The sequence below is a fragment of the Sapajus apella genome, unplaced genomic scaffold (genome assembly GCF_009761245.1).
Source record: "Sapajus apella isolate SASKATOON/1434 unplaced genomic scaffold, GSC_monkey_1.0 scaffold44, whole genome shotgun sequence".
Lineage (NCBI taxonomy): Eukaryota > Metazoa > Chordata > Mammalia > Primates > Cebidae > Sapajus > Sapajus apella.
Genome location: NW_022436984.1, coordinates 10,627,173 through 10,650,513, shown reverse-complemented (window position 1 = coordinate 10,650,513; position 23,341 = coordinate 10,627,173). Strand labels below are relative to the sequence as shown.

Sequence of the window (23,341 nt, the reverse complement as noted above, 5' to 3'; positions counted from 1 at the left end):
ACTCCTTGCTCTTCTCAGAATTCGGGCCACTCCTCAAGAAGTGCAGGGTACAGGCCCTTTGAACTCCTGTATGCCTGCGCCTTCCTTCTTGGGGCCAACCTTACCCTAGACACCAGCCCGCTCGGTGACTACCTTCCAATCCTCCAGCAGACCTGACATGAAATTCGCCAGGCTGCTAGCCTTCTCTTACCTACTCCAGATATCCCGCCATATGAAGACACCCTGGCCAGACAGTCAGTTCTGATAAAAAGCCTGGCCCCCTGGTCTCTACAACCTCGGTGGACAGGACCCTTTCTGGTTGTCTATGGCACCCCAACTGCTGTCCACCTGCAAGACCCTCCCCAGTGGGTTCACAGCCCAGGGTGAAGCTGTGCCCATCAGACAGCCAACCTGCCTCCTCTACCTTCTCTTGGAAGTCATAACCTCTCTAAAGCTCACTCAAATTCCCAAAGAAGCTTGAATTCCCTGTTTTTGTTTATACCGCCAGTTTACACTTTTCCTTTAGGCAATTACAGCTGATATTTCATGGTTTTATCCCAGGCTGGCACCCTCAACTCTCTTCTGTAGTGGTTGGATGATCTTCTGTGGCAAGGAAGTCTCCAGTTCTTCCACCCCGATGAAGTCCTCTTCTTTTCTTTCATATTCACTCTCAATCTCGCTCCGGTTCTCCTGCTACCCTATACCTCTCCCTGATTACCTCCAACGTACCATAAACCTAACCCACTCTCTCCTAGCCAACTCGAGCCTTTCCTTAGCCAGAGATTGCTGGTTATGCATTTCCCTCTCCTCATCCCACTACACAGCCAATTCCACCCTACTGACCGACTGGACAAACTCTCCCATTTCTCTACATCTCCAGACCTCCTTCAACACCCCCCACCTGTACACCCCAGAACTCCTCTACCTCCTAGACAGAGTCAACAGAGACATCCCAGATACTTCATCACGACAGACTGCTGTTCTTCTATGCAGCTACCTATGTAATCTTTCCCCCGTGTCAACTTAACACCCCTTCCCTCCGCTCCGTTCTCCACTTTCTTATGCATTTCCTGACAATCACACACTGGAATCCCCCTAGGAAATCTCCTGCCCTCTTAGTGTTCCTTTACACTCCACCTCAAGAGCCCTGCTACCCACGTTAACTAAAAAATAGGAGCACACGAACTGCACATTACAGAAAAGCCCTCCCTTATTCCTAGCAGCCTTAAAAATGTCAATAGCAGGTCTTGCCTAGGTCGGCATTTGCCCTGCCTCTCATTTACCCTGGGCTGCCCTCCCCGTGCTCCCCCGACTTTCCTCCAGACCCCTCGTCCTGTCTTCTCAGACCCAATCTTGTTAATGAAAGTGAGTGGGTACTTATAGATACCACACACTTTCTCATATACCATGAAAACAAGAGCTGTCCCTCCACACAGTTACCCTACCAAACCCGGCTACAACCTTTAACAGCCACAGCCCTTGCTGGTTCCCTTCGCATTTGGGTCCAAAGCCCCAGCCCCTCAGAACACTTTCTCACCTTTTCAGTTTACACTTCCAGCTCTGTCTAAACCAAGGACTTTTTTTCCTCTGTGGTTCTTCTTCTTCCGTCCGCCTTCCTACCAACTGGACAGGCACTCATACCCTAGTTTTCCTTAATCCCAAAATTCAGTTTTCCAACAGGGACGAAAGCCTCCCTGTTCCCCTTGAGATCCCCACATGACACAGGCGGGTCACTTCATCGATCCCCTTACTTGTAGGGTTAGGAATTACCACTGCGCTCAGCACAGGCATAGCAGGCCTTACCACTTCGATCATCACCTTCGGTAGCCTCTCTAATGATTTCTCTGCTAGCATTGTAGAATTAACTCAATCACTATCCTTTCTTCAAGCTCAAGTAAATTTCCTAGCTGCAGTTGTCCTCCAAAACCTCAGAGGTCTTGATTTACTGATTGCTGAAAAAGGAGGTCTTTGTCTGTTCCTAAATGAAGAATGTCGTTTTATGTAAACCAGTCCGGCCTCGTACATGATGTCGTCAAAAAATTAAAAGACAGAGCCCAACAGCTCACTAATCAGGCAAATGGGTATTCTGGACCCGGCTGGACTGGCTGACTCTCTAACTGGGAGTTATGGCTTCTTCCAATCCTTAGTCCTCTGATACCTATCTTTGTCCTTCTCCTATTTGGACCCCGTGTTTACTGATTAATCTCTCAATTCCTACAAAATCGTGTACAAGTGATAACAAATCAGTCAATAGAACAAATGCTCCTTCTAATGACCCCACAATACCACCCCTTGCCCTGAGATCTCCCAGCAGTCTAAATTCTTTCCCATTTTTAGGTTTCCGTGCTGCCCCCAATCCTGCTCAAAGAAGCCCTAGAAACATCACCCCACCACCCCTCTGTGCCGGCCTTCCTAATATTCCACTGCCCTCCACTCTTCATTTCTTTTTCCTTTGTATTACTAATATTAAAAGACAGGAGCATAAGGTCTTTTAGGCTGACTGACAGCACCATGGACACCATAGCAACCCCTGTGACCTGCACATACACCTCTGGATGGCCTCCCGGAATTAGAAAATCTGAAGTAACTGGAAGATCACGAAAAGAGGAAGAATGATCAATCCCTGCAGTGACTAATTAATTTGAGACATTTTTCTATTGTTCCTTATTCCCGCCTCAATTGATAAGGCAATTGGACTTTATAACTAACCTTGGTCAACCTCATGACTCCAGACCCTACAATCCCCTCCCACTTTGCAAAATCCACCCTAAACCATAACATCTGTAATTTTCCACTGCTTACCCCAAACCTATAAAACCAACTCCCATCCCATTGCCCTCTGCTGACTCTCTCTTTGGACTCAGCCCACTTGCACCCGGGTGAATAAACAGCCTTGTTGCTCACACAAAGCCTGTTTGGTGGGGTCTCTTCATTCAGAGCACACGTTTTAACAGCAAAGCCTGACAGGTCTGCCGTAATTTATCTCCAATATGGGTAAGACACAAGGAGCAGAATAGGAAGCTAAGACTTCATATAACATGAGACCCACCTGCACTCATAGGTGTGATAGTACAAATATATCACACAATACAGGTTATTCTGTAATTATTCATGCTGTTTCCCTCCATTATGCTTGCCAGACAAGAGTCGAGTATACAGAATTGTAAGGTTGACAGGTTGACCTAAGCCTTGGCAAACAAACAAGAACCAGAGTTCACATTACCAATCCCCAGGAGCCTCCTAAGTCCTCCTATAATTACAGGCATTTGTGTTGGAACAAGATCCAACCTATTGTCTTTTTAAGTGTTTTACTCATTAAGAAGCAAGCAAACAACAACCTTGTTGGAATTAATGTCTTAAATTCTACCATATGGGAGGGAAACACTCTTTGTACTGTGTGGGATAATCCCACTAAGCAGATTGGCAAGGAGTTCAGTCCTGCTCTTCTTTTCTTTTTGGGAAGGGAAATTCTTAAATACACCTTCGCAACCACAGCAAATATCATTGCATTATTATGTAAGGCAAGAAGGCCTTCAAGTGGGAGTGATGTATAGAAATATAAAAATACTAAGATATTCAGATATTCTGATTTTGCCTTTTCACATACTGCTTTTTTAAAAAAATAAATATTCACCTACATAATGAAACCCAGATACCCATGCCTACCTAGGAACCCTCTCTGGCCAGTTCTTTTCCCTCTGTCAAATGGAGATAAAAAGCTACTCTTACATATCCACCACCTCCGCTCAGATACTTTCTGTTGATATATAGAATTTCCTCAATTCCAAGATGCACGGTTTCCATATGCTTACATTTCTGAAATAGTAATGCATCTTACAATTGCTGTATATATTGAATATAGTGTTTGTCACAAAATGCTGGGGTGTTTTTTTGTTTTTTTTTAAGATGGAGTCTCACTCTGTCGCCCAGGCTGAAGTGCAATGGCATGATCTCGGCTCACTACAACCTCTGCTGCCCAGGTTCAAGCAATTCTCCTGCCTCAACCTCCTCAGCCTTCCAAGTAGCTGGGACTACAGGTGCCTGCACATCCAGCTAATTTTTGTATTTTTTAGTAGAGACAGGGTTTCACCATGTTGGCCAGGCGGGTCTTGAACCCTGACCTCAGGTGATCCACCCACCTGAGGCTCCCAAAGTGCTGGGATTACGGTCGTGAGCCACCGCACCTAGCCAAAATGTTGTTATTAAGTAAAATATTTTAGTGATGCAGGATTTTCATTTTCTCAGCGGCTTAGCCAGCCAGAAACCGCTGAGGCAGGTGACACCCCTGCTCAGGCCCTGGGCTCACTGCAGGAGGCACCCTGCCCAACTAACTGAACCAGGTGCTCTTGGCTTACGCTCCCACCCAGATCCAGTGCTTGTGGTGGGATCTGCACTCAGCCCACAGCTGGGCTGACCATGCCACGACCTGCTTCCACCTTGAGCAATGGTGTCTGGATTGGGGGCAACATAGTGACACACAAGCAGGGATGCCAGCAACTCCAAGCCCCAGAGGGGGTGTTACAGCATGCTAACAGCTCTTTTAGTCCCATTGCCTCGCTCCAGCCCACGGCCCCCCGGGGTGGCCTGGCCCTGCTACTACTTCCCTTCATGTGGGGTGGCTGCCCTCCACCGGTGGAGGGTGGGGACACAGTGTTACAGCCTTTTTCTTACCCGCCTTCAGGGGGAGGAGGACTACTTGCCTTAGGGTGACAGTCTACTCTCTTCGAGTCCCCCCTCTACTGAGAGCTGCTCCATTCCTCAGTGTTCCATTCTCTGTCCTTCTCACTCTTCAGTTGTCAGCATAACCTCATTCTTCTTGGATGCAGGACAAGAACTCGGGATCCGCCAAATGCGGGTACAAAAAAGGCTGTAACGCTGTGGCCTTCCGCCTGCCGGCGATGGGAAGCAGCAGCCAGGCTGGGCAAGCCCTGAAGCGATGGGTCTGAATGAGCTGTAACATAGGCAGGCCCGGGGCACCAGGCTGAGCCGGGCCCAGGCGGGGGCATTGCCATCCTGCCTCACTAGAACCCAGGAAATTCATTGCCCTTGTGGTCATAAAAATCTCTCTCCTCATGAAAATAAATTTTTTTTTGCAGTGAAAATTCCCATGGCCTTGTTTCTCATAGCTGGTAAAGAAGCACCAAAGAATTTCCCAGCACTAACAATCAAAGCTATGCCCTCTGAGATCTCACTGTAAGTGCCTTTCTGCCTGGACTTAGCTGTACTGCTTGCCAATCCTAGCTCCTCCAAAGGCTGCCTCTGTAATTGCACCCCAGAACCTCAGCTTTTAAAATATTTCTTAATCACTCACTTTCTTTCCCTCCCCTCTTACCCCTTCATCCCTTCCCTCTCCAGAAATTTTCCTCTGGCAATGCATGTTTATCTAATCGTTTTCTTGGTTAAAATATTCCAGAAGTTCATCTTGAAACAAGCCAGGTGCAGAGCCCCAACTGCAGAATCCTCATGCTTAGGGGGAGTCGCAAACAATTTCTCCACTACTGTTGAGCTGAAGTCAAGGTAATGCCAACCAGACCTCCAAACAGGTAATTACCCAAGGTAGCCATCGAAACAAGACACACAGACCCTGCATCCTGCACTACTCCCACATGGCTCCCATACATTTCCCCCTTAAAAACCCTATGGTAAATTTTAAATTTTAAGGTGGTACTTTAGAACACTAGTTCACCATCTTCTCTCTTTGCTGGCTCTCTGATTAAAACCTGCTTTTCCTCCCACCAACCCTCACCTCTTGTCCTCTAGAAGTCACTTAGCCCCTGTGGCCTCAATTAACCTAACTGCAAAAGGTAGCAAAGCAACACCCATTTCATAAGGCTGTTAAGAAATTACAGGAAATCATTCCTGTAATCTTAGCAATTTGGCAGTGGATGTGGTACAAACAAGTACTCAACAATGTTAGATATCCTTTTAACTAATACATGAATGACTGCAGCTAGGTAACTAAAAATAACTAGAAGTCATCTTCTTTTTTTAAAAAAAGAAAAAAGAAAGAAAGAGAGGAAGAAAAAGGAAAAGGAAAAGGGAGAGAGAACAGGGGTGTTGCTTTGTTGCCCGGGCTAGAATGCAGTCTAAAAATGGGTATGAGACATGAAAAAAAAAATGAGGGAAGAAAATAACAAACAAGCAGCCAACCAATATTTCATTTAAACCTGTAAATAGGTGTGATGTGGTACTGACAAGAGTGTGTATTTTGTGTATTTAAAGTGGAGAGTTCTATAAATGTTTATTAAATTTACTTGTTCTGGATCTGAGTTCAAATCCTGGATATCGTTGTTAATTTTCTGTCTCATTGATCTGTCTAATACTGATGTTGAAGTCTCCCACTATTATTGTGTGGGAGTCTAAGTCTCTTTATAAGTCTTATATATCTGGGTGTTCCTGTATTGGGTGCGTATATATTTAGGATCTTTAGCTCTTCTTGTTGCATTGATCCTTTTATCATTATGTAATATCCTTCTTTGCTTCTTTTGATCTTTATTGCTTTAAAATCTATTTTATCAGAGGCAAAAATTGCAACTCCTGCTTTTTATTTATTTATTTATTTATTTTTGCTCCCCGTTTGGTTGGTAAATCTCCATCCCTTTGTTTTGAGTCTTTATGTTGCATGTGAGATGGGTCTGGATGCAGCATACCAATGGGTTTTGGCTTTTTTTTTTTTTTGCTTGTCTGTGTCTTTGGATTGGGGGGTTTAGTCGATTTAAATTTAGAATTAATAATAATATATGTGAGTTTAATACTGCCATTTAATGTTAGCTGGCTGTTTTGCCTATTAGTTGATGTAAATTCTTGATTATGTTGATGCTCTTTACTTTTTGGTATTTTTTAGAAAGGCTGACACTGGTTGTTCCTTTCTATGTGTAGTGGTTCTTTCAGAAGCTCTTGTAAAGCAGGCCTGGTGGTTATGAAATCTCTGAGTGCTTGCTTGTTCACAAAATATTTTATTTTTCCTTCGCTTATGAAGCTTAGTTTGACTGGATGTAAAATTCTGGGTTGAAAGTTCTTTTCCATAAGGATGTTGAATATTGGCCCTCACTCTCTTCTGGCTTGTAGGGTTTCTGCTGAGAGATCTGCTGTAAGTCTGATAGGCTTCCCTTTATGGGTAACCTGACCTTTCTCTCTGGCTGCACTCAGTATTTTCTCCTTCATTTCAACCCTGGTGAATCTGGCGATTAAGTGCCTTGAGGTTGGTCTTCTTGAGGAATATCTTTGTGGTGTTCTCTGTATTTCCTGGAGTTGAATATTGTCCTGCCTTGCTAGGTTGGGAAAGTTTTCCTGAATAATATCCTGAAGCGTATTTCCCAGCTTGGATTGATTCTCTTCGTCACATTCAGGTATACCTGTCAAGCGTAGATTAGGTCTTTTCACATAGTCCCATATTTCTTGGAGACTTGGCTGGTTCCTCTTTATCTTTTTTTCTCTAATCTTGTCTTCTTGTTTTATTTCATTAAGTTGGTCTTCGACCTCTGATATCTTTTTCTCTGCTTGATCAATTCAGCTGTTAAAACTTGTGCATACTTCACAAAGTTCTCGCGTTGTGTTTTTCAGCTCCATTAATTCGCTTATATTCCTCTCTAAATTGTGTATTCTTGTTAACATTTCGTCAAACTTTTTTTTCAAAGTTCTTAGTTTCTTTGCGTTGGGTTAGGACAAGTTCTTTTAATTCACAGAAGTTTCTTATCATCCAGCTTTTGAAGCCTGCTTCTGTTAATGGAACACACTTGTTCTCCATCAGGCCTTGTTCTGTTGCTGATAAGGAACTGTGATCCCCTGTAGAGGGAGAGGTGTTCTGATTTTGGGTATTCTCAGCCTTTTTAAGCTGTTTTCTTTCCTTCGTTATAAATGTATCCATCTGTGGTCTTTATAATTACTGTCTTTATAATTGGGTTTCTGAGTGGGCGTCCAACTTATTGATTCCCGGCACTAAAATCTGAGCAACCCACTGCACCGGCCAAAACAGCGGCGTTATGATTGATAGTGCTTTTCTGACTCTGCACCAAGAACCACTGCACCAAGGCAGCGACAAAACCGCCTCGCCGGCCACAAGAGTCACGCTGGTGACCCGTGGGGCTCCTCTGCTGGGAATCTCCTGGTGCGTGAGCAAAAAAATTCGTCTGAAAGTGTGGCGTCCTCTCATTCTCTGCGCTTTCACTGGGAGCTACAATCCCGAGGTGCTAGTGATCAGCCATCTTGGATCTCTCTCCCAGAAGTCATCTTCTTAATTGGTTAACATTGATTCAGAGAAAGGTAAATAAATCATACTGAAAAAAATTATGTTCTTAGAAAAATGGAAGGAGGGTAAGAAGAAAGATGTGGGGAAGAGAATGGGAGAGAAATAAGAAATATACAGGCTGTGTTTATAGATATTTGACTTTTTATACATATATGTATTTTTTACTGCACTTTAGGTTCTTACAGATATTTGACTTAACAAGAGGTCAAAGAGTAAATTTGGACCCAGAAAATGTACCAGGTAGGATACGGGCTAAACTGCTGTCACTTTGGAGTAATTATAATTGTAACTGCTGAGATTCCAATAATTCAGTGGCTCAAACAAGATGCACAATTATGCTCTTTCACGTACAGGTCAGAAGGAAGCCTGTTCTACAGTGTGAGTCATGGGAGGGTGGCTCTGTTTCTCAAGGCCATCAGAGAGCCAGGTTTTCTCTGTCTTGTTGGCCTGCCACCCCCTGGAGTGCTGCTTTCCTCCAAATTAGCAAATCTGGCTTGCCAACACAATGTCTGCCTTCCAGGTGTGGGGAAGGGACTAAAGAAGATTGGAGAGCCATCAACTTGCTGTTTTAGCCACAGGGCCACACCAAGCTGCAGGGAGATGGGAAGTGTGGGCCAACCTACCCAAAGGAAAAAGGGGAGAGTGGCTGCTAGAGAAAGGCGCTGGCCTTGGGAGTGGGCATCTCACTCGAGAGAGCCTGACCAACAGGGAAATGTGCTTACAGGACCAGAGACAGCATTGCATGCATATTCCCCTTTATAACGTGGTTCTCTTCTATGAACCACACAATTGTGTTGTTAGATAATTAAAGAAGAGCAACTGGGGCCGGGTGTGGTGGCTCACACCTATACTCCCAGCACTTTAGGAGGCCGAGGCGGGTGGATCACGAGGTCAAGAGATCGAGACCATCCTGGTCAACATGGTGAAACCCCGTCTCTACTAAAAATACAAAAAATCAGCTGGGCATGGTGGCACATGCCTGTAATCCCAGCTACTCAGGAGGCTGAGGCAGGAGAATTGCCTGAACCCAGGAGGCGGAGGTTGTGGTGAGCTGAGATCGCGCCATTGCACTCCAGCCTGGGTAACAAGAGCGAAACTCCATCTCAAAAAAAAAAAAAAAATTAGCCAGGCGTGGTGGCACATGCCTGTAATCCCAGCTACTTGGGAGGCTGGGGCAGGAGAATAGCTTGAATCCAGGAGGTGGAGGTTGCAGTGAGCCGGGATGGCATCACTGCCCTCCAGCCTGGGCAACAGAGCAAGACTCCATCTCAAAAAAAAAAAAGAAGAAGAGCAAATGTCACAATTCCCATTTTGTTACAGGTACTTAGGCATGATTGGAGGCAGGAGAGGGCTCTCCCCCACCAGAAATGTTGGGTGATTGGCAGGGAGCTCCAGGGAGAGGCCATTTTCTGGTGGTCCACACCTGTCGTACTTCGTTAATTGAATACAGATACCAGGGAAAAGCAACTTCCCAGCATGTGCATTAAGAGACACAATGACATAGTATGACCTTCTGGGGGCACTACACTGGAAAAGGGAAGAAAGCCTCAGATGGGCATGCGTACAGCTTCCTAAACACACTGCACACGCTCACTTCCCGAAGGTAAGGAGGGCAGCCCACCCTAAGGGAAGAATCATGGGAAAGGGGTGTCAGATGCTGGAAGTGGGCCAGCAATATAAAGTCCTAGGATTAAGGTTAAACATTGCATTTGTTCTTCAAGTAGCCCACTTGGATCTCTTCTAAGTGTGCTTTCCTGTCTTTCCTGCTCTAAAGCTTTTTAATAAACTTCCACTCCTGCTCTGAAACTTGGCTCAGTCTCTTTTTCTGCCTTATGCTCTCAGCCAGTTCTTTCTTCTAAAAAGGCAAGAAATGAGGTTGCTGCGGACCCATACGGGGTAACTCAGATACATTTCCACTATTAACAATTTTACATAAACTTTTAGAGATATCTTATCATTAGCTCAGAGTAACACAACCAGTAAATGGTAGAGTCAAGGTTCAAACTCAGGTCTTTAGACTTGTAAATCTATTGAGCCAGTAAGCCACAGTGCCCAAGACTGCCCCCAAATCTGGTCTCTTTTCCACCCCACCAAATTACCTCACAATCCCACTGATTCCTTGTCACACCACATAGGATGTGTGTGGAAATCTATGAACCCAGGAGAGAACTGAGGTTTCATTTTGTGAATTTCTAGTAGAAAAATTGCATGCCGAAAAGGTGGAGAGGTGGAGGGGAGGGGACAAAAAAAAAAAAAAGAAAAATTTCATGCCTGATTAAATGCCTATTATTAGACATTTAATATATATATTCTTCTATTAGGAGATTCCATTCTTACTTTCACTGGGCAGGTTGCCTAAATGGTCATGTAATCAACACTGGGAGTAATTCCCTGATCCTTAGCCTGTTTTGCACCTGTGGTTTAGCTTTTGCCAGGAGGATATGCAAAAGTGGGGGGGGAGGTGGACGAGAATTAAATGATAGTTTTTTTCATGTGACTGGGAGGAGCCCTTTATTCCAGCCCCTGCATAACCCCATTAAAAGCAATCACTACCTGTGGACAGCCACAGAGCAGGTTCATTAGCAGGGAGCCACCATGGCCAATAAGTCCAAATTTATTGAGTACATTGATGAAGCTTTAGAAAAATCTAAAGAAACTGCACTTTCTCACTTATTTTTCACCTATCAGGGGATTCCTTACCCCATCACCATGTGCACCTCAGAAACTTTCCAAGCGCTGGAGACCTTCGAAACCAGATATGATGACATCGTGGTAGCATCTTATCCAAAGTGTGGTAAATAACAAGGCTTTTCCTCCAAGTACACTTCTCATAGTGAGTAGGTTGGGGAGGGTGTGAGACAGGTGGGATGAAGGCGGTTCCTCATTGCAAGAATCTGGCAGAGCATCAGTGAGGAGGGCCACTGTGGTTAAGTACCGAGGTTGTAAAATCAGTAAATAGAACTGCTAGATTTTAAAACCCCAGGGTCTGGAGGAAGAGCTCTGTGTGGAAAGGCCATGATGGAGGATGGATGGCGGAAGGGGATGGATGGCAGGCCTGGAAGGGAGGAGCATGAACGTGGGAAAGTCCAGTTGGCAAGGAGGAGTGACAGTAGCAACAATTTTGTCTTGATTTCTGACTGGACTAAAGCACGGCCACTTCTATAATTTACATTGATGATTTTCATGTAATAAATTATTTTTCAGGATCAAATATTACTCCTTCAGTTTCTCAAATCACGTTACAAAGATCATTCATTAATGGAAAATAAGACATGAAGAATCTAAATTATCCTGCTTTCTACCATCTGCTTTGAATTCTTTCTACTGTTGTTTGTTAAAGCTAACCTCATTTAATATTTTTTTCTTTTTTCTTAGCTGATGCTGTGTTTTCAAAAATTAAAGTTATAGATTCCTGTAGAAAATATGTATTGATTTAATGTAAAATAATATGTTTAACTTATAATAAACAATTTCTATAACATAACAGTGTTCTATAAGAAACATATTCTGGATCCAAAAAGAAGTATTGTCCCTTGTTAAAGGAAACACCTGAGAAATAAGTTGAATTTTATATTAATATAGGTAAATGCTGTTTTCCATCAAACCATTTCTTTCCATAGCCCAAGTTATTGCAAATACAGAAGAACTAAATATACACATCAGAGAATGGTTGTAGATTTTAATTTTTATCATGTATATGCTAAAGTAACATGCTTTTGTTATATCAAGACATCGTAATGAGCTTTTATTCTCTAATTTTTCTGATAGGTTCAAACTGGATTCTCCACATTGTCAGTGAATTAATATTTGCTGTTTCTAAAAAGAAGTATGAATATCCAGAATTCCCAGTTCTTGAATGTGGAGATTCAGAAAAATATCAGGTTAGTACAATAGCCTTTAACCTTATGGCAAATTATCACAGAAATATTTCTTCCAGTTTGGAGATTCCTTAGTTTTCAGTTTAAAGTGCAATACTAATAATTATTGCAATCTACTGTGTGCTTGTCATATCCTCAGCACTTTTCAGGTATTAGCTCATTCTATCGCAAAATACCCTTACTACAGTTTCACAAAAGAGAACTGCTAGGGACTTGCCGAAGGTCAAGGAACTAATAAATGATGGAGCCAAGATTTGAACCCAAGCTTTCTAATTTGAGCTCTTAACAACTGTACTGTATAGGCAGCCTGTTTTTGTTCTTTTTATTTTAAGTAGGGGAAAAGTAAACTGAGAAACCTCAGGAAATGAACAGAAAGGCCTCATCTCTGAAGACACGAACCTGTGCAGGATGCTAATAGGAATCACCAGTCTTTTTCTAGTAAGGCATGATTTTTTTTTGAAATGGAGTCTCACTTCATTGCCCAGGTTGTAGTGCAGTGAGTGGTATGATCATGGCTCACTGCAGCCTCAACCTCCTGGGCTCAAGTGGTCCTCCTGCTTCACCCTCCTGAGTAGGTGGGACTACAGTCACGTGCCAGTACACCTGGCTAACGTAAAAAAAAATTTTTTTTTTTGCAGAGACAGGGTTTCCTTTTGTTGCCCAGGCTGGTAGTGAACTTCTGGGCTCCAGTGATCCTCTTGCCTTGTCCTCTCCAAGTGCTAAGATTATGGGCATGAGCCAGACGTGATTTTTGATTTACCTGTCTCAGTTATGATTTGCGTGTGTGTAAGGGATGGGAAGGAGTCAAGCATTAGCTAAGAGAGTTAAGTCACTGATGTGTATGAAGGGGATAACAGGTCGCTCTAGCTGTTATTACTCACCTTCCCAGATTTTACACTGCAAGTCACAACTGGAACTTGGGTGTGAGGCAGGATGTTCTACTCCCTGCCCAGGGAATGCAAGAAAGGAGTGGGAGGAGGGTCTGCCTCAGGACTTCAGTGCTTGCACAGAGCAAGAACAAGGAAGACAGCCCCTCCCCACTCCTAGACATGCCAGAATGCAGCGGGGAAGGGAAGGCTGAATTCAAGGGGGAGCCACAGTCTCAGTAAAACTTTCAAAACTCCCAACGGGCAGACAGAACTCAGCTACTACATAAAACCACTGGATTGGGACTTAGGTAACAGTATCTGGAAGGTGACTGAGACACTGGCATGATGCCAAATACAAACTTGAAAGTTGGAATCTAGGTGGAAGGAAGCTCATTTCCATGGATTAGTCCAAAGTAGCAGGAATATACCTGGTAAAGGAGATAGGTGTTCGGAGACTCAGAGAGGGTGGTTTCAGGGTGAGTGCTGAGTCCTGGATCTGGATGGCAACAAAGGACCTGGGAGGGTCACTTGTACCAAAGCAAACCTGATGAAGGCTCAGCCAAGACTGGCCCAGGAACACCGACATAGGATGGGCCAGCAGGGGCAATAAGAAGCTTTGTCCTAGGTAGGAAAGAAAGGAAAAGGCCCATAGACTTCTCCTGTCCAGGCCTTTGCATAACCTCTTTCTAAGGAGAGTGCTTAAAATCATCTTTAGAAATGATGCCAATATTTATCCAGCTTTCAATTTTTCTTCTTTCTTTTTGAGACAGAGCACCCAGGCTGGAGGGCAGTGGTGTGATCTCGACTCACTGCAACCTCCACCTCCTGGGTTCAAACAATTCTCTTACCTCAGTCTCCCAAGTAGCTGGGATTACAAGCGTGTGCCACCACACCTGGCTAATTTTTTGTATTTTTAGTAGAGATGGGGTTTCATCACATTGGACAGGCTACTCTCAAACTCCTGACCTCAAGTGATCCACCCGCCTCGGCCTCCCAAAGTGCTGGGATTACCTGCATGAGCCATTGCCGCCGGCCAATATGTCTTTTATTTTTAAATGGAAATCAGTGAAATGAACTTCACTTAACAATTATTTGCTTTACAGAGAACTTTTCTGGAATACATATTTTTCCTTAAATAAGGTATCTAGTCAGCTGGGCGCGGTGTCTCACACCTGTAATCCCAGCACTTTGGGAGGCCGAGGTGGGCGGATCATGAGGTCAAGAGATCAAGACCATCCTGGCCAACATGGTGAAACCCCTGTCTCTACTAAAAAATACAAAAATTAGCTGGGCGTGGGACTATAGCATGCGCCTATAGTCCCAGCTACTAGGGAGGCTGAGGCAGAATTGCTTGAACCCAGGAGGCAGAGATTGCAGTGAGCCGAGATTGCACCACTGTACTCCAGCCTGGCGCCTGGCGACAGAGCAAGACTCTGTTTTTTTTTTTTTTTTTTTTTAAAAAGGTATCTACTCTTTGCTTACTTTTGGGCTTTATTACACATTTTAATGAACATAGTAGCATATATTATATAGCTATCTAATTTTGTTACAGTTGACTTCCGTTTTTCCGTTGGGTGCTTTTCTAATCTTCTTAGTAACTTTACAATTTCTCATGTGTCTGTACATGATTTTTGGCTGTGCAGCTTAGTGGCCACCACACTCTATTACTTAATCTGAAAATAACCACCTGTGCAATTTTGCACAAAGTGCTTAAAACCTCAAAGCCTGTTTTTAATCTCTAAAATGGGGGTTAGAATATCTTGAGAGGATTGTTGCGAATGAGTATGAAAATGCTTCAAATGTTTAAAGGTGCAATTCGATGTAAATCAGATTTTATACTGCTAGTCACCACTTAGGCCCATAGCATGCACTTAAATTGTGTTTTATTTTCAAAATTTCATTTTTTGCCCCCTTGCTTGAGTTGGGATCTCCACCAAGTTTTTATAGAACAATTGGCTACAAACATCTGAATATCCTTGTATCACTTGCAATGAGAATTTATATTGTAGCAGCAACCAACCAGTGAGTGACCTCTACAGATGTGGGACTAAAAACTTGAAGCCGGGAATCACGAGAAGCAGACAAACTAGGAGAGAAAAAAAGAAAAAAAAGTTGAAGATGGTGCTGGGTGCAGTGGCTCACACCTGTAATCCCAGCATTTGGGGAGGCTGAGACGGGTGGATCACCTGAGGTCAGGAGTTTGAGACCAGCCTGACCAACATGGAGAAACCTCATCTCTACTAAAAATACAAAATTAGCCAGGCATGGTAGCATGCGCCTATAATCCCAGCTACTTGGGAAGCTGAGGCAGGAGAATAACTTGAACCCAGGAGGCAGAGGTTGCTGTGAGCCAAGATTGCGCCATTGCACTCCAGCCTGGGCAAGAAGAGCAAAACCCTGTCTCCAAAAAAATATTGAAGCCTTACTTCCCTGCATAACATATACTAATGATCTGATTATAAGTGAAAACCCTTAATCCTAGCAGATCAAATTGATAATTTTATCTTCAAAATTATCTATAGAAATAGATTACAGAAAAAGAATCAATCACTTTAGTCCATACACTGACAAGAATTTCTCTCATAAAACATTTCTCAGACATTTAAGGACTCTGTGCTTTCAGGTTCCACTGAGATATTTTATTGCCTAGAGTTTTATAGTTGGTTAAACAGAAAGATTTAGATGCTAAAAATGGATTTGCAGAAACTGTGGAAAGACTTGGCTATTTCTGTTAAAGACCTTGAATATAGAAGAGATCCAAATTAAATGAAAGTATAGATTTCAAATTATGAGCTGTCTTGAACAAAATGGATTTGATATAATTGTGGGAGAAGGTGATTTAAAAAAAAATACAAAAACGATTGGGAAATGGTAAGCAGGGTACAACTAAGAAATTCAAGAATATTTTAATTATTTGTTTATTTATTATTCTTCATTCCTCATCTCCACAAAGTAAGAAAATATAAATTAAAGAAAATTGGCTGGGTATGGTGGCTCACGCCTGTAATCCCAGCACTTTGGGAGGCTGAGGTGGGTGGATCAGCTGAGGTTAGGAGTTCAAGACCAGCCTGGCCAACATGTCAAAACCCTGTCTCTACTAAAAATACAAAAACTAGCCCTGCGTGGTGGCAGATACCTGTAATCCCACCTACTTGGGAGGCTGAGGCAGGAGAATCGCTGGAACCCAGGGGGCATAGGTGGCAGTGAGCCAAGATCGCACCACTGCACTCCAGCCTGAGAGACAAAGTGAGACTCTGTCTCAAAAAAAAAAAAAAAAAAAAAAGAAAGAAAGAAAGAAAAGAAAAGAAAGAAATATTGGAAGAGTAGAAGATACAGTGACAGTAGTGCTAGAAACTATTATTTAGATACCAAACTTGCAATGAGTTTGATGAGTGATTACACACACACACACACACACACACACACACACACACACACTTTCACCTTTTTGTATATATTTTTAAGAGAATGGAAGACTTTCCATCACCAAGGATTTTGGCAACTCACCTCCACTATGACAAATTACCTGGATCTATCTTCAAGAATAAAGCCAAGGTGAGTGTCCTTTCCTAGTGATAATTATTTGAAATCTCTTTACATTCTCTTCAATTTCAGTCTGCTCTTTACAGTGGTTATTTCACGCTACTCATCCAAAGGAACACATTTTTTTTTTTTTTGAGACAGAGTCTCACTCCTGTCTCCCAGGCTGGAGTGCCATGGTGCCATCTGGGCTCACTGCAACCTCCGACTCCTGGGCTCAAGCAATTCTCCTGCCTCAGCCTCCTGACTAACTGATATTACAGACACACGCCACCATGCCCAGCTAATTTTTGTATTTTTAGTAGAGATGGGATTTCACCATGTTAGTCAGGCTCGCCTCAAACTCCTAATCTCAGGTTATCCACCTGCTTCAGCCTCCCAAAGTGCTGGGATTACAGGTGTGAGCCACCACACCCAGCCCAAAGGAACGCTTTTCTTATCAGAGAAGACAGTTATAGGAATTCAGACATTCTGCTTCATCACTCACCCATAAACATCATACCCAGAGAGTGTGCTTTGTCATTTTTAATCTTCTCCTACCAACTCTAAACATTATTTTTGTCATCCCTAACATTGTTTGTAATTTTTATTTGGGAGTTTAAGCTTTCAGATCATACTCTTGTAATTATCCTAGTGAGCTTGCTCTTTTTTTCCCTTTTACATCTTCTATGCATCTTATTACCTAAATTCATTAGCAAGAATCCTCTGCTACAATACCAGTCTTTTTCTTCTTTCTCTCTCTCCTTTCCCCAAATTTCCCCATCAGCCACCTCCTGTTCCTCAATTTCCTACTGTCATTCTCTCTATATATATTAACACAATTATGTGATACACGAGTAGACACAATGATGTTGCTCACCCTTTCAATTTTCCAAATTTCAAAACATAGGCCTAAGTAAATTAACTCAGTTTTTATTCCCTAGATATTGGTGATATTTCGAAACCCTAAAGACACAGCAGTATCTTTTTTCCATTTCCATAACGATGTCCCTGATATTCCAAGCTATGGCTCTTGGGATGAATTCTTCAGACAGTTCATGAAAGGACAAGGTATGGCTATTGGTAAAAGAATTCTTACTTGAACAGATGACCACATACATGTGAAAACCCAAATGTGTTTTAGGGTAAAGGAAGAAGATTTAGGTAGATCTGGGACCCAAAAAGTTACATTTGAATGAACTGAGATAGCACCATTAGCTCTGGGTATCCAACAATTCAATGCATTACTGTTTTAAAAACTAATTTGGGGCTGGGTATGGTAGCTCACGCCTGTAATCCCAGCACTTTGGGAGGACAAGGCAGGTGGATCATGAGGTCAAGAGATCGAGACCATCCTGGCCAACATGGTGAAAAACCCCGTCTCTACTAAAAATACAAAAATTAGCTGGACGTGGTCGCTTATGCCTGTAATCCCAGCTATTTAGGAGGCTGAGGCAGGAGAATCGCTTGAATCCAGTAGGCAGAGGTTGCAGTGAGCAGATATGGCACCATTGCACTCCAGCCTGGGCGACAAGAGTGAAACTCTGTCTCAAAAAAAAAAAGCTAAATCACTTGCCAATGCTTGTAAGTGGCAGTGACTCTACATCCATGGGTATAGTGGCCAGAGACCAGTAACTGATTTCTTTTATTAGTGCTCCCTTGAGTCTCTACAGTGTATTAGATGGGATATTAAAGCCCAGTGACCCTAAAGGAGAAGCTGTTGTCAGTTCACAGGACTACTTTTTTAAAAATTTATTTTTTGCTGTATATATTTAAGGTGTACAACATGATGTTTCAACATATACATAATGAAATGATTAATACAATCAAGCAAATTAACATATTCATCATGTCACACAATTACCTTTTTTGTGTTTAGTTAGAGCACCTAAAATCTACTCTTTTAACAAATATTATGTAGTATAAAATACAATATCATTAACTGTCATCTCCATGCTGTACATTACATCTCAAGACACTCATAACTGATGAATTCATAACTACATAACAGCAAGTTTGTACGTTTTGACTTACATCTTCCCATTTCCTCCCCTCCCGCACCCCTGTAACCGCCATCCTACTCTCTATTACGTATTTGACTTTTAAAAGATTCAACATATAAGTGAGATCATGCGGTATTCTTCTCTTTATTTATTTATTTATTTATTTATTTATTTTTGAGACAAGGTTTCACTCTGTCACCCAGGATGGAGTGCAGCGGTGTGGCTCACTGCAGCCTTGACCTTCTGGGCTCAAATGATCCTCAGTTTCCTAAGCAGCTGGGACCACAGTCATGTACCACCATGCCCAGCTGATTTTTTTTTTTTTCTTTTTGTAGAGATGGAGCCTCCCTATATTGCCCAGGCTCCATTTTGAGTCTGGCTTATTTCGGTTAACATAATGTCCTCTCTCCGTGTTATTGCAAATGATGGTAAGAAACTTGTCATCAGTGGGACAATCTATTTTAGGGACTCTTTGTTTCCCTATCCATCCTTGGAGAAGTTTGTTTTTTTCATTTAAGAGGAAGTCTGAAGGTAAGTGGCTGGTTCCTGGGATCTCTGGCCTGTACCTCTGATATTTCCTTGGCCTCTCTGTCGTACTTTTCACAACATACCCTGAAATTGCCTACTATCCTTCCAGTCATCACCTTTAGGTCATGAAAAAGGAGGAAGGATAGCAGCAGCCAAATGTGTTCCTATTGGAAGCAGATGCTCGGTGCTACAAAGAAAAATCAGCACTGAGACAAAGGATCTGGTTTTCAGTGTTTCTACCAAAAAGAGAAAAAAAACAAAACAAAAACGAAAACAAAGGATCTCTCAGCAAAACAATTTTTACTTCCTGCAGGAAGGGTACCCTCACTAGCTATTTTGCCACAAGAGTACAATGAACAAAGGAAAGGCAGACATATTTATCCCTTACGCACTTGGGGTTGTCCTCACTGCTATGTCTGATCTCCGTTGGTTAGAGCCAGACCTCACAATCTAAACTAAAACCTGATTGGCTAATAACTTAAAACTTTTCTAAACAGGTAATAGCAATAGAGAAGTTTAAATAAGGAAGGGGTATAGACTGCGAACTGAGACATACCTGTGAGCACATCCAGCACAGATATCTACGTTAAAGTACAAGAACATAGAATATACTACGTGCCTATAAGCATATCTAACAGCTACATAGGAAAGAGCTTAACAAAGAGTTATTAGCAAAAAGCAAGAAGGATTTATTCTTTAACAAGAAAGGAAACTTTGAACAGGAACTTTTCTACTTCCCACAGTTCCTTAGTTCCACACAGCAATAGTTTTGCCAGAAATCTTCCAGTAGACTCTTACTTGTGTCTTACTGGGCAGAACCATTTCATGTGGCCAGTTACCGCTCTAAGGAAGGCAGGAAATGGAGAAACAGAATTCTCATGATCAGCTTAGACCCAAATAATCAGGGTTTGATTAGCAACAAAAAGAATGTATTAGATAATGGGTAGGTAACTTACAGTACTTGCAGCAGCAAATAAAACACATAAAACTGCCTGGCTCAAAGCAAGGGCTTCATGATAATGATGATCATGATAATAATTATGATATTATTGATAACAGTAATAACAATAGTAATGGCTATTGAGGCCAGGCGTGGTGACTCACACCTGTAATCCCAGCACTTTGGGAGGCCAAAGTGAGTGGATCACCTGAGGTCAGGAGTTCAAGACCAGCCTGACCAGTATGGTGAAACCCTGTCTCTACTAAAAATATGAAAATCAACCAGGCATGATGGCATGTGCCTGTAGTCCCAGCTACTCAGGAGAATGAGACAGGAAAATTGTTTGAACCCAGGAAGTAGAGCTTGCAGTGAGCAAAGATCGCGCCACTGTACTCCAACCTGGGCAACATAGCAAGACTCTGCCTCAAAAAAAAGAAAAAAAGAGGCTATTGAGTGATACTATGAAGCAGGCACTGTTTTTAGCATTTGATGTGTGTTAATTCATTTAAGTCTTATAATGTCTTATTTTACAGATGAGGAATCTAAGGTACAGAGAGTTTTAGGGAGTTGCTCAAAGTCACACAGCCAGTAAACAGCACAGCTGATCATTGTCTAGATCTGCATTGCTCAATGTGGTGGCCACCAGCCATATGTGACAACTGAGCACTTGAAATGGGACTGGTGCAACTAAGCAACTAAATTTTTCATTTAAAAATTTTTCAATTCAAATTTTTAAATGGATATACAATTCAGTTACTGGAAAACTTAAGTAAGTTTGTAATAAATTGGGTATGTGAATATACTTTTTAAATTATAAGTTTTATTGAATCTAAATATACATCAAGTGTTTTTTTTTTCCATTTATTTTATTGCATTTTAGGTTTTGGGGTACATATGAAGAACATGCAAGATTGTTGCATAAGTACACACGTGGCAGTGTGATTTGCTGCCTTCCTCCCCATCACCTACATCTGGCATCTCTCCCCTTGCTATCTCTCCCCAACTCCCCACCCCCCACCGTCCCTCCCTTATTTCCCACCAGCTGACCCCAGTGTGTAGTGCTCCCCTCCCTGTGTCCATGTGTTCTCATTGTTCAACACCCGCCTATGAGTGAGAACATGCGGTGTTTGATCTTCTGCTCTTCTGTCAGTTTGCTGAGAATGATGGTTTCCAGGTTCATCCATGTCCCTACAAAGGACATGAACTCATTGTTTTTGATGGCTGCATAATATTCCATGGTGTATATGTGCCACATTTTCCCTGTCCAGTCTATCATCGATGGGCATTTGGGTTGGTTCCAGGTCTTTGCTATTGTAAACAATGCTGTAATGAACATTCGTGTGCACGTGTCCTTATAGTAGAACGATTTATAATCCTTTGGATATATACCCAGTAAAGGGATTGCTGGGTCAAATGGAATTTCTATTTCTAGGTCCTTGAGGAATCGCCACACTGTCTTCCACAATGGTTGAACTAATTTATACTCCCACCAACAGTGTAAAAGTGTTCCTATTTCTCCACATCCTCTCCAGCAAAATTCAGCATCCAAATTGAGATTCTCAGTATATGTCTAATACTCAGTGGCTTTTGAAGGTTTAGACTATTTAAAAAATGTAATGTTTCACTCATAGATTTTAGTTGATTACGTGATGGAATAATATCTTTGATAAATTGGGTTAAGTGGAGTAAAACATTAAAATTAATTTCATTTGTCTCTTTTGCTTTTTAAAATTATATATATTAAAAATTATGTATTTTTATTGAACAATGATAGTCCAGAAAATATCTTGCTAATTTATTTCTGGAATTATCTCTGTCAGCTTTCATGTGTCATTCACTATTTCTGAATGTTTTTATCCACCTGAGTATTCATGAATGTCTCATAGTTTTTATAAATCACTTTTATAACGTGCTGAATTTTGTATTATTTATGAACAATGTTCCAAAAGGTACAAAAATGAATAGAAATTTAGACAATGGGACTGATTTATGTCAGCTTTTTGGTGGCCAGGACTTATAATAACATAAATATATCACAAGCATATACACATATGTATAGTTTATATTTTATAGCATAAATTATCATTTTAACCTCAGTTATTCAAAATTTCTTAAAGTATTCCCCCCTGTGTTTTCAGTTTCTTGGGGAAGCTATTTTGATTTTGCAATTAATTGGAACAAACATCTTGATGACGACAATGTTAAGTTCATATTATACGAAGACCTGAAAGAGGTGAGATTATTATTGATATTTTAGAGCAATATTTATTGTAAACTACAACATAGAGCACTTATTTATAATGTCTGATTATATGAACAAATACGGTGTTCAATTTTTAAAAATATTCCAGATATATGGTACAGCGCTGGAAAAGGAATATCAAACCATGCATACATGCTTAGGGTGTTTATTTAACAGAAATAAAATAATGCTTAGCAACTTACCACTAAAAGTGACTACTTTATTTTTCCTTTATGATGGATAGCTCAAATTTGCAATGAAAAAAATAGGTAGGTCTCAGTTGATTTAATTGAACTTACATTTGGTTGTGGACTAACTTATCCAGTTAGGTTATTTTTTTAAAAATTGTTTATTGATGTAACAAATATCTAGTGAGTGATTGCTCACTGATTAGGCCCTGGTGATACATCAGTGAATAGACCAGACAGAGATCGATGCCCTGGAATAGGTTGCATGCTAGTTGGAGAAAGTGGAAAGAAAGAATGATACATAATAAACACAATAAATTTTAAAATGTATATAGTTTGTGAGAAAAAAGGAAGCAGCATAGCTGGTGAAAGAAAATTTAAAATGCTGGGAGGCACTGGGCGTGGTGGCTAACGCCTGGAATCCCAGCACTTGGGAAGCCCAGGCGGGTCGATCACAAGGACAGGAGTTCAAGACCAGCCTGGTCAAGATGGTGAAATCCCATCTCTACTAAAAATACAAACGTTAGCCAGGCACAGTGGCAGATGCCTGTAATACCAGCTCCTCGGAGGCTGAGGCACAAGAATTGCTTGAACTCAGGAGGTGGAGGTTGCAGTGAGCCAAGATCAGGCCATTGCACTCCAGCCTGGGCTACAGATCGACTCCATCTCAAAAAAAAAAAAAAAAAAAAAATTAGGCCGGGCGCAGTGGCTCACGCCTGTAATCCCAGCACTTTGGGAGGCCAAGGCAGGTGGATCACGAGGTCAAGAGATCGAGACCATCCTGGTCAACATGGTGAAACCCCATCTCTACTAAAACTACAAAAAATTAGCTGGGCATGGTGGTGCGTGCCTGTAATCCCAGCTACTCAGGAGGCTGAGGCAGGAGAACTGCCTGAACCTAGGAGGCGGAGGTTGCGGTGAGCCGAGATTGCGCCATTGCACTCCAG

General features: G+C 42.0%; 1 protein-coding gene across 2 annotated transcripts in view; it reads left to right on the top strand.

The window, feature by feature from the left end:
* The window catches only part of SULT6B1 (sulfotransferase family 6B member 1), a 44,668-nt gene that overhangs the window by 15,051 nt on the left and 6,276 nt on the right, over window positions 1-23,341 (top strand). Inside the window, exons 2-7 of one of the 2 annotated variants that reach the window (XM_032239326.1) lie at window positions 5,076-5,172; window positions 10,916-11,021; window positions 11,996-12,108; window positions 16,440-16,529; window positions 17,438-17,564; window positions 22,103-22,197. In XM_032239326.1, the coding sequence (XP_032095217.1) occupies window positions 10,937-11,021; window positions 11,996-12,108; window positions 16,440-16,529; window positions 17,438-17,564; window positions 22,103-22,197 (510 nt within the window). In that variant the 5' untranslated portion in view covers window positions 5,076-5,172; window positions 10,916-10,936. Of the gene's footprint in view, window positions 1-5,075; window positions 5,173-10,792; window positions 11,022-11,995; window positions 12,109-16,439; window positions 16,530-17,437; window positions 17,565-22,102; window positions 22,198-23,341 lie in introns of those variants that run through there. The other variant, XM_032239325.1, reaches the window with a different exon arrangement.